General features: G+C 35.1%; 2 protein-coding genes across 2 annotated transcripts; one reads left to right on the forward strand and one right to left on the reverse strand.

The window, feature by feature from the left end:
• Positions 1 to 62: 62 nt before the first annotated feature.
• On the forward strand, positions 63 to 4,495 carry LOC114391083 (nuclear intron maturase 3, mitochondrial-like). The gene is made up of 2 exons (XM_028352072.1): positions 63 to 4,291; positions 4,381 to 4,495. Exon 1 carries the CDS (start codon positions 146 to 148, stop codon positions 2,342 to 2,344), a length of 2,199 nt encoding a protein of 732 aa, XP_028207873.1. The 5' UTR covers positions 63 to 145; the 3' UTR covers positions 2,345 to 4,291; positions 4,381 to 4,495.
• Positions 4,496 to 8,136: 3,641 nt separating this feature from the next.
• On the reverse strand, positions 8,137 to 9,082 carry LOC114389592 (protein LURP-one-related 8-like). Its single transcript, XM_028350293.1, has 2 exons — positions 8,738 to 9,082; positions 8,137 to 8,654 (listed from the first exon to the last, which is right to left on the reverse strand). The coding sequence occupies exons 1-2, from the start codon at positions 8,999 to 9,001 to the stop codon at positions 8,292 to 8,294; spliced, it is 627 nt and encodes a 208-aa protein (XP_028206094.1). The 5' UTR covers positions 9,002 to 9,082; the 3' UTR covers positions 8,137 to 8,291.
• Positions 9,083 to 12,065: the final 2,983 nt, after the last annotated feature.

Genomic DNA, 12,065 nt, shown 5'->3' on the forward strand with positions numbered 1-12,065 from the left:
TTTCAATTAAATTCTTAGATTATTTAAGAGTTTTTTATATCACTAAAATATTTTTTGACAGACTAGAGAGTCTTGTGACTAGTGGGTGCTCTACATTTGCCCCATCGCATCGCTCTCGCCGTGAGGACAGACACGTAGTAAATCCATGGTGGCATCGTTGCACTTGCACATCAGAAGAATCGTCTTTAGGAACGCACATCCCAGACTTCACTCAACACTCACTAAACCCCAGCTCAAGGCCCTCGTTCTCGACCACTACTCCCATGGCAAGTTCGCCAACCTTATCCAAAACGTTGTCGCGTCGCCCCCCGTCCTCCTCACTGCATGCCAAAACCTCTCCCCCTCCTTTCCCCCCCCGGACCGCTTCAGCATCCCGGCCACGTGCCTTGAGCTCCTCGAAAACCGCTTCGACGTGGCATCATGCTGCCTCCCACTAACTCCCTCTTTCGTTTTGCCCAACTTGAAGCTCAAGGTCGTCATTGAGGCCATTCGAATGGTTATGGAAATCGTCTACGACGACCGCTTCGTCACCTTTTGCTACGGTGGCCGCGTCGGAATGGGACGACACACAGCCATAAGGTACTTAAAAAACTCCCTCGAGAACCCTACTTGGTGGTTCACCGTCAGGTTCAAGCCTCACAGGTTTCAACATTTCCATGTCGAGAAGCTCTGTTCTGTTATTGAACGCAAAGTCAACGATTCCGTTTTCATTGATTTGATAAAGAGGTTGTTTCAATGTAAGGCTTTGGTCATTGAATTGGGTGCGGATTGGTTAGGAAGGGGACTTCCTCAGGAATGTGGCTTGTGCTCCATTTTGATCAATGTTTATTTTGATGCCTTTGATAAAGAGATTCAAGAGATGCGTCTTCGGGAGAATCGAGAGAACCGGGAATTGGATCCGAAGATTATTGCTTCGGGTTTGTATTCTGATGTGTTTTACAAGCCGGTGAAGGTGTATGCGGTGAGGTACTTGGATGAGATACTCCTTGCCACATCAGGGTCCAAGATGTTGGCCTTGGAGTTGAGGACGGGGGTTGTCAAGACTTTGGAACTTGGATTGGGTTTGCGTGTTGATAAGGTGAATACCGCGATTCATAGCGCGGTGTCGGAGAAGATTGAGTTTCTTGGGATGGAATTGCAGGCTGTTCTGCCTTCCATTTTGCGCCCGCCAATGTCGGAGAAAGCAATCAGGGCACGGAAGAAGTACCTCAGGCAGAAGGAAGTCAGGGCTCTTGAATTGAGAAATGCTAGAGCAAGGAACAGAAGGAAACTGGGGTTGAAGATATTTAGTCATGTTTATAAAAAGATCAAGCAAAGTGACGGGTTTAAATTTGACTTTAGTATTGAAAACCAGGTCCGAGAAATTTTTAGATCTTGGGCTGATGAAGTAGTGCAAGAGTTCTTGGGGAATATAGATGAGTGTCAAGAATGGCATCGAAGTCTATCAGCTGGCGATTTCCTACAGTTGAGACACATTAGAAATCAATTACCACCTGAGCTTGTTGATGCTTATGATAAGTTCCAAGAGCAGGTAGATCAACATTTGAATCCTATAAAAGCTAGGAAGGCGATAGAGGAAGAAGAAAGAAGAGTAAAGGAAGAAGAGGAACAAAATTATTCAAAAGGAACAGTTGAGGATTTGACAAAGCTCTGTATGAAAGTTGAGGCACCAGAAATACTCATAAGAAAGGCTGTGAAGTTGGTTGGGTTTACAAATCATATGGGTCGTCCACGACCAATTGAATTTCTTGTTGCACTTGAGGATGCCGATATTATCAAGTGGTATGCTGGCATAGCAAGAAGGTGGCTTGATTATTTCTGCTGTTGCCACAACTTCAAGACAGTCAAAACTATTGTAACTTATCATTTAAGGTTCTCCTGTATCTTGACATTAGCAGAGAAGCATGAATCCACCAAGCGTGAAGTGATAAAGCATTTCAGCAAAGATTTGAGAGTCTATGATATGAATGGAAATCATGAAGTGCATTTTCCTACAGAAAGAGAGGTTAAGATGATGGGAGATAGAAATCTTTCTGATCCAAAACCAGTAGATGGGGCTTTATCTTTGGCTGTAGTAAGGTTGGCATCTGATGAGCCTCCATGTCATTGCATTGCCCATTTCTGTGACAAGACAACTACTGTCTTTTATCGGGTCCATTTGCTGCAAAACAGATTGAATGTCAGCCCATTGGACAAAGAAAAATGGGTACAAGGGATGGGTGTAATTCATGAAAGCCTAAACCGTAAGTGCCTCCCTCTCTGTACTGATCATGTAAATGATTTGTACATGGGGAGAATCACACTTCAAGACATTGACTGTTCTTATTGTGTGGATGTGGACTGACTTTGCTGCTAAAACATTTTTACTGTGGTTGGCATCAATGATGAGTCCTCTATACTTTCATGAATTTAAAAAACTATGGCATGCTTTCTGTTTGTCCTTTGGTTATTCTGATTCAATTTATTTATCCCCTTCTATGATTACTGGTCGGATTGATAAGTGTGAAACTGAGATTTTAGACTTAATAGTGGTTTTGGCTTTTGTGTTTTTGGCTTGTGCTTATGTTGTAAGCAGTTCTTGTGGTTGTGAATTGGTTTTAGCATGTGTTTGGAGGAGACAGGGTCGGTCATAGGCGTTGCAGCTGGACTGGCTAGGAACATTGTGACAGGAATGGTGGAAGGAACTGTAATGATGGTTGGTGCATCTGAAGGTGCGATGAGTGGTGTAGGATTTGTGGGGAAAATTGAGGTTGGTGAGTTATTTGTGTATTGTAGAATTATTCGGGTTAGGCACTTCACTGCCCAGGTAATTTGACATTTGTATCTTATGTTCTAATGGATTTTCAAGATTTATCCAATAGGCTTGTTACCCCATTCCCACAAAGTAATAAAATATTTAGCTGCTTTTCTTTGTATATGGCTGGCTGATTATCATGTTAGTAAATATTTGTTCTAATGGCTTTTCAAGATTTATCCAATAGGCTAGTTACCCCATTCCCACAAAGTAATAAAATATTTAGCTGTTTTACTTTGTATATGACTGATTATCATGTTAGTAAATATTTGTTGTGTCTCAAGTAAGGGCCAAGTACTGATTTTGCATTTTAAAGTATTTCAAGGATTTGAATAAGAACTAAGATGATATCTTAACTGCATTGTGAACGATTCTGATATCCTCTGTAAAAGATACTACCCAGATCCAATCACTTTCTGAATTCTGATAACATTCCTTTTATTATATTGTAAATGGTTTCGTAATTCCTTCCTCACTCCTCAGCTTAATTACTGCAACTCCTTTTTAAGCATCCGCCTAACACATTAAGCTTTCAGGTTGATTTTGTTTTTTAATGAGATATTAGATCCTCTATGACCAATGATCAGAAATTTCATCATCGCTCTGCCATTTTGGTTCAAGTTTCTTTGTTTGTGATATTGAGGTTCCTGTTACACACAAGTTGTTTAACATTGAAGTTATGCACTCAAATCCTTTTTAGCTTGATGTTGACAAATGACGAATTGATACGATATATGAACCTGAGTTGCCTGTTGGCCCAAATGAGGCTATGGGCCTAATAGTGAATGAAGGACCAAGGGAGCAAAGCGGGCCAAATGCATCCAGACCTCGACATATCAATGCTACCTCAATATGGATGAAAGATTATGCAGCTATTCTCTGCCACATAGGAATATTTTCCTTAGCATATTCTAGAATAATAGTTTGTTACTAAATTCCTTTTCTGTTATGGAGTAGTGCCTGGATAGTAGACACATGTCCTTGATTAGGCTGGTGGACATTATATTTGTAATAATGAGAAATGAAATGAGGTATCAATGAATTTACCCTGAAAAGTGTGCTCTGAACCTTCTCTCTTAATTCTCTGGAGTTCCTCCTACTCTAAAGGAAATTCCCCCTTGTCACAAAGCTCCAGGGAGATAGATTCTGAGAAGATTCCACATATCAGATATATTTGGAGACTCTCTTTTTTATGGTTTTGTTACATATATTTGTTGTGTTGATTATTATTTACACGCAGGGTATTTCTTTTGAGCTCAATGATGAGATGGCTGCAGCCTGCCGATGATGAGGACAGAGAAATGTTGCAGGTATGATAGCAACATTTGCATTTTTAAACAGGTTGGGAAACTTCGTCTGCTAATAGCAACATTCATTGTGAGATTTGTGATAGCATTTGTCAAAGGGCCGCTTCTCACTGTTGGCATGTTGCTGCTCTTCCACTTCTTGTGTCAGGTGCTGCTATAGCTGTCATCATAGGCAGGATGACATCTTGAGGTCAAACAGCTTATGCAAAAGCTACAAATGTAATTGAACAGACAATTGGCTCGGTCATAATTTTTTATTTTTATTTTTTCATATCTTAGGTCTCTTGGACAGGCATCCCCTGGCATGAGTGTTTTGGCTGCAGGTTCTGCTGCAGCTTACAAAATGTTGCAGGTCAGTACTTTGCTTCAATATTTGGGATCATATTTTAGTCTTTCTTGAACCATTTTCATTGCTCAAAAGATAATGAACTTAATATAATTGGACTAGGACCACAGAGACGTATTCAAAGTTTACAACCTCTTTTGACAAAATTTCTTTTGGAATTTTGTTGAATTCCAACCAATATACCTTTTTCTTTTTGTTGTTAGGTGGAAAAAGGGTTGACCAAAGATGATAAGGCACATAAATTAGCACTAAGGCTTGAAATTGTAAGCTCATACGTCAACATCTTGACTTATATATAAGTTATAAATTCATTTTTTAAAGATAATAATACTTCTTTTGTTTGGTCATATGCTCTTGGAAGCCAATTAGTTGAGGCTAAGGTTTCCTATACTTTACATATCCCCGTCATCTTTATGGGCACAATCTTCATTTCTACTATGAAGACTTGTTTCATAGCCATAATGGGCCTTTTTTCTTTGGTCAATCGTCAGCGGGGCAATGGTTAATATAGATTACTGTATATGCTAAATGCCTAAGCCTGAGACAAACTTTGATCCCTATTTCTAATTTCTTAATTGTATCTTGGTGACACGAATGTTGGACGTTGGAGATGACAAAGAAGTAAATCTTGAACCATTTCCTAAAAGGTGATTTCAGAGACTGTTCATAAAGTACATTGCTTGGACCTATAAGTTGTTTCACCACATAGCATTGACAATTCCACATATAATACTACTTTTACCTTTGATTTGAGTTGTTTTTTACATGGTAGCACCGTGCTTGGGTGCTATTTGCACTGTTGGGTTGGTAATGTCCTTCAAGAAGAGCTCCATTCGCATAATTCTAACTGTCTCTTTTTTCTGGCTACAACTTTACTCGCTGATGCCAGGTTGCTATAATTATGGTTTGTAATGATAAATGGGTTCTGCATTGACCATTGGCTTTACCGTTTTCTTGGTTCACTTGGCTACCATACCCATCCCGGATACTGGGATTAGTCCAGCTAGGAGCTTTAGTGCCACTGTTATACACAACAATAGCAAATTTTGGGATGACCATGTACGTAATTATGTCTCTTTGAATCTTATATCTGTCTCGTTGAACCTGTAATATGTTCACGAGAATAACGGATTAACGTGCATTGTTGTGTTATTTTAATTAATTGGTAAGGTGTTGTATATATTATAGACTTAATTTCACTTGGTCCATTTAAGTTTTATTTGGATATATTAAGTTTAAAAAGTTTTATTTTGATATTTTAAGTTATCAAAAGTTTTATTTTAGTTTTTTTTTTCATATTTCCATTAGCAATGTTAGTGATTTTGTTAACTTGGAAATTTTGAAATAAATAATTTAAAACAGTACCGGTTTTTAGCACCACTGTGTTTTTTTTTCTCTAAAAAAACAACAAATATGTTCCACTTTATCCTTGTCGGCTTCCTCACAGACACAAAACCACCTCGTGCCACACCACGATCATCGAGCGTCGTCTGCTACCCCAAACCCACCGACAAACCTCCCCACCACAGCTTCATCCAAATAAGAGGCAAAAATGGCACGAGATTTGAATTGTCTTCTAGATTTGAGTTAACATCACTAACAACCATGACGCCATCGCATGCCACCACTACGCTAGACCGAGACCTTTGTCCAAATGCTCATTGAATCCACCAAAATCGCAAAACATGCCTCTACCTCCAAACCTACCAAATACCACATCCTACGTTATACCCATCAAGAAATAATCTAACAAGCTCGTGGAGGTGCACGATGAGGGCACCCATGTCATTGACCTCGGCCGCACGGGTGAAATAGAAGTGAAGTTGTCGGGTGGGGTGGGAGAGTGTGGGTGGGGCATGGAGAGGAAGAGGGAAAGAGGTGTAAGTGATGGTTGGGGTCGGGGCTCTAGGAGAAGGCATGAATGAGGGTGTTGTAGTAGTAAGAATTCTGAGCAAGGTTGATGGCAAGTAGAAGACGAGTGTGGTTGAGGTCGCCTAAGTGGCGGCTGCATACCACCAACACCTACAAAGAGCAGCAACTATGAAGGCACATTGGGATTATTCTTGAGCAACCCTTACCCCACCTAGTTAACAAAGATAGGATAGAGCTTGAGTTAGTATTTATATTATATTTATGCGCTTGATGTGTGTATGCATATGATCTAGACCATGATGATGAGCAAATCATCTTTTCTTTTGCAATTTATTATGTATTTATTTATTTCTTTGATATGTTTGTATGAGATCATGAACAAAATTTACATTATATTTTGATTTTATATGTTACAGGCAAATAGAAACATATTAAAACTGAACCCTCTAATTAAGCACAACAAGTGCCAAGATAGGCCAAAAGAAAGCACATAACGAGATGATAGCTCATAGACCAACTCGACAGTATGGCATCCATGAATACAACCTTATCACCCATAAATTTTTCAAAGCAAAATAGACATTGAAATTTAAAGTCACCCCTTCCTAGTTCCTATACCCTACACGACCAACCAACATGCAACGTATTGGTTTAAGAATCGCCCCTGCACTTTTTTTTTTTTGTATCGTCATTACCCCTGCATATAGCCAACCGATCACATGACTGACATCAGCCACTTTATTCCCCATACTCACTGAGAGTCATAAATACCAAACTATTGCAGGTCCATCGAATACCAGATATACGCAGTTCCCTTTCCTACTGATCACCCCGTTACCTTCACTACCAGCCAAACATGTTATAAATTTTGCTTCCACTATACCAGATTTGGTATGAACTTTCCTAATAGAGTAGAATAGCCCCTCTCCTCCCAGAACATCACTCTTGCAATCCAAAATCTGCACCCATGCCCATGAGGCATGTCACGTCAATGAAGCATCAACTTTCTTCAGAGTTCTTAGAAACCTCCTCTACAGTCTCTGTCTCCAGTATAAACACGCTCCTGTTTTATCATTTTATCAGTGAACTTTAGACACGGCAGGCTGCACAGACCAGTCGTAGCACGAATATGAAAAACCTCTTGATTTTACCTTTAGCCAAGACCAGGTTCTAAATGCGATCATGTCCATTACCTATACTATTAATAAAGTCTCTATATATATATATATATATATATATATATATATATATATATATTAACAATTTAATTTGGGTTAGATAAATTTTATATTAACATGAGGCCATCTTAATACTAAATATTTTTTATATTAATATATGATCAATTTCTTTGAGTGAATTAAGCATTTTTGGGTGTATTTTTGTGAATGGTTTAAATTTAAACAATATTACTCATCAAATATTTTCTTGAAGCGGGGGTAAGTGACTTCACAATGCATTTATATATTAAGTGACTTGATTATATAAATAATATTGCTTAATTGGTATATATATATATCATTAATTTTGTAATCATAAAATTTGATGTCTTAGGTTAAAATATTGGTGTTAACAAACCTTAGCGTTGAAGTAAATATTTTGCAAGAGTTCTTAAATTTGTAAGATCAATACATTTAAGATAAGTAATTTATTTGAGCAATTATATACTGTAGATGGTCTTAGAAATTATAAATTGGATTCCGCTGGATATTTTATTTGTGTTAGAAAAATTACCAAGCTACTAGGTTCAAAAATCAAATTAAGTATTTCTTTTAAAAAAAATTAATTAAGTAACATCAATTTAATTTTTATAACGGGAAGAAATCAATATTCAACCATCTTTTTTATGATAAATGATATACATGCTTGTTATTTACATCCTCAGTGAGATCGAGCTTGGGATTTTGTATAAAATGAAGAAACCAAGCTGGAGGATTTTAACTTTGAAGGGTTACAAGGGAATCCGAAATATATATCAAAAAGTGATAGTGAAGGATGATCGAGATGGAGATGGAAACATGTGATCAAGGAGGATGACAAAGGCCATGGCGAGAGTGGTGTCCATGTGAGGCTGTACGAAGAGACGGAAGATATCTGCGCCAAAAGTTTCTTTCATCTTCATCTCTGCAACTTTTATCTTATTGTTGTTGTAAAACGTGCAGCAACGTTGGGCGTATGATCCCTCTATCTCATATGCTACTTCCTTCTTGATGTTGAAGATGTGTGCCAAAGTACACTTGGCGTTGACGTTCTTCCTCGCGGCTGTAAAAAGCAGTTTCTGTTTGACGGAGCCCTCTCCTTCAAACACCAGCCAAGTGTCTGATACCAAGCTTAGCCTCTGATCGATCGACGAATTAATGAAATAAGAATCAATACAATAAAGACATACAAATGAATGAATGAATGAATGAATATATATACCTTGCGGCGGATGGTGAGGAGAGGTGTGCCAGCAGCGTCCATGAGAAGTATCTGATCCTTATTCCGCGCGACGTAATTATCGACCCTAAACACCAGATTCCCTCGTTGGGTGTCGAAAACGGTGAATCCGTTGCAGTTTGGCAACAGAGACTTCTTCCACACTGTTAGCACCACTGCCATTGCATCACTATTTTTATTTGGCTTCTCCGTCTCCGTCTCCGACACACACACAGATGCGTTAGCGTTTGGGTGTACCTTCGTCATTGCTAAATGCTACGGGAGGAGGTCAACTGTTAAATGCCCCCAAGGACGGTTTGGTGAAGGAGCACATATATATCCCCTTCCTTCCTTCTCTTCCTATATATAAGTTCGACTTTAATATAAGTTTTATGACTACATGCCACAATGCTTATTGGTTGCTTCAAATTAATCAAAAAACTTGTAAATTTTTAGTTTCTATTGTTACATTGTGTATCTTATACTATATTTTAAAATATTTATTTAAAATAAATTAAAAAATATTCAAAACATTATAATTTTATTATATTAATTAACATAATAATTAAAATAAATTATCTAATATAAAATTATTCAAAAAATTATAGAAAAATAAAATAAAGTTAACATTTATCACTATCAATATAATTTTAAAATAAAAAATTAAATATTATTAATAATAAAATATTTAAAATAAATAATTTAATATAAAAAATGTGTACCAGGAAAAAGTAAAAATACTAATTAAATATATTTTATTTAAGAAAGATAATAATAAAATTTAATAAATCTTTTTTAAAAAAGAAAAGAAAATATAAAAATTAAAATTTAACGTTTTAAAAAATGTTATTATAGTAAAAAAAATATAAAAGATGACTGAAATAACTTCCGGAACATTATCATTATGTGTTTGCTAGACAAACTAATAAATTATGAATTTAATACCAATATTAATTACGAAAATCACTAAAACAAATACATTGATTAAAAGTAAAATATGTAACTTAATTTAAGAAAATATTCAAAGATAACCAACTAGTCACTAAAACATTACAAATAGAACTCTTTAACTTAATTAAAAAGTTATTAAAACATTTCAAATATAGTTATAAAATACATAATAAATCTATTCTATGGAAGTGTGCATGATAGTATCACTAGGGTTAGCTGGTGAGTTTGAATTATTTGTATGAAGTTGTTCAAATTTCATTCACACACACAAAAATACGATATATATATCTATGATAAGTAGAATTAATAGCATCAATATGGTTATGGTAAAATTTTATAAAAGTAAAAGTTTCTGTAATTTTTAATATTCATTTTTATATTATATATATATATATTAATTAAATACCCATAAAATATATTTAATTTCATTAAAAAAGATGACGTAAAATAATAAATAAACATATTAATTCTTCTAACCCATAGCAAAAGATCTTTTGCTATGGATATTAATTCTTCTAGAGAAAACCCCTTTTTAAATGAAAAGATAAAATGTAAGAAAAAAAAATACAAAACTTCACCTTAAAGTCAGCTTTTAATAATGCCATTGTTTAGCATCATCATCGATAAAATAATCTTAAGAAATCGGAGATTAAAATAATTGTATGGCTAGGAACCATTTCGCGGTGCCGAGGGAGGACGGCTGTCACTTATTCCTCGAAGATATTTCTGTGCATCTAGACAACTTATCTTTTTGTTTGTTTATCACCTAATTATCGTAATTTAAAGCTTCTGGTACAAATATGAATGACTGCAATTATATATTCATAGTTGATTATCATTTATTAGTGTAATACATATATATGCCTAAACGACGTAGACCATTACGTTGTTATTTTATCCTCGATGGGTTAGGCGGTTTGTGCGACTTCTTCGACCATCCAATCACTACAAAAAAAATAAAATAAAATAAACATCCCGTTTGGATCCACCTTTTCTTTTTCCATTATTATTTATAGTTATTCTATTAATTACTACTAAACAATATTTTTTTTCCTGAACATAATAATAATAGTATAAACGTCAGAATCATAATTAATCTCTATCATGAACTACAAAAAAAAAAAAATATATATATATATATATATATATAAGATATATATTTATTTTTTAATATGATTTATTTCATTATATTCAAGGTTAAGATTCAATAGTTAAATCATTTAATTAAGAAATACAAGAAATTTGTGTCAACTAACATTAGTTAGTACTAACAGCAACATTTAGATCTTATTTCTAAGCATTTGAAAACATATTTTTGAGATGTGATAACTTCGATTTCTCGAAGGATAAAAATAATGTATGACAATGACAGAAATTTGTTTTGAGAATCAAAATAAATTAAGAAAATAATTTCTTATAATGAATTTAACCAACAAATGATTTTTTATTCATTATAGACTTACAATCGAAATTAAATCAATATGCGTTTAGGACCTTAATATAATTAACTTTTATTTGACCAATTTTAATAAGTGCAAATGTTGTTGGTGCTAGTGGTGATGGTTCCCCAACAAAGAAGAGAGAAGGACGTCTCAAAGGCATGTGTAAACATTAACTTTTAGTTTCGATTCACCCCATCAACATCTATAAAATTGGATGCAATATTTTGGTGAATTCTCTTTGAGATACAACGAAATTTCCTAATACAATTTGCAGTCTCACAATCAAGCATATCGTTAATGGCAATATGTAAAAATAATAGTTTCATTAATACTCTATGCACACAAAAGGAATAAAATTATTTGGATACAAAGAATCTAGTTATTTATAATTAAGCTTATGTTGTTTTCTTTTTTCTGCATGTATATTGATTTTATTTTGGTGAAGAGTCACATAACTTTGAATTTTTTTTCACAATCCCTCATATTTTCAACATATATCCAAATCTCATTATTTCATAAATCACATGATTTTAGATAAAAAAAAAAGTATCTCATGATTTGAACCTTTACTTAATAAGTCATGAGTTTCCCTCACTTAATAAGTCATGAGTTTCCCTCATCTTAAATATTGTGGTAGATAAAGTTAATTTGAACCAACTAATCATTAGAACAAACCTGTATAGCTTACACATGTAATCTCAGCACCATTGACTGGATTATAAAAGTAACATATTTGATAAGATCTTGTATCACATATATACTTTTCATGAGAGCTTTAAGAGTCAAGCCCTTAACTCCAAGAAGTGATCACATTTCACTCCCATATAGGTAGACTTTATCAGAAGTGTCCCATAATAAACACTTCAACACATGCATGTTATAAACTCATTAAATTATAATAATGTACTTTTACCATTGAATTCAAGACTTGATGCTAC

This window comes from Glycine soja, chromosome 16 (assembly GCF_004193775.1).
Source record: "Glycine soja cultivar W05 chromosome 16, ASM419377v2, whole genome shotgun sequence".
In the NCBI taxonomy this organism is placed as follows: Eukaryota; Viridiplantae; Streptophyta; class Magnoliopsida; order Fabales; family Fabaceae; genus Glycine; species Glycine soja.

Coding starts and splice junctions, on each gene's coding strand:
- LOC114391083 (XM_028352072.1), top strand. CDS start 146: ATGGTGGCATCGTTGCACTTGCACATCAGAAGAATCGTCTTTAGGAAC.
- LOC114389592 (XM_028350293.1), bottom strand. CDS start 9,001: ATGACGAAGGTACACCCAAACGCTAACGCATCTGTGTGTGTGTCGGAG. Junction 8,655..8,737: donor TCCTCACCATCCGCCGCAAG/GTATATATATTC, acceptor TCGATCGATCAG/AGGCTAAGCTTGGTATCAGA.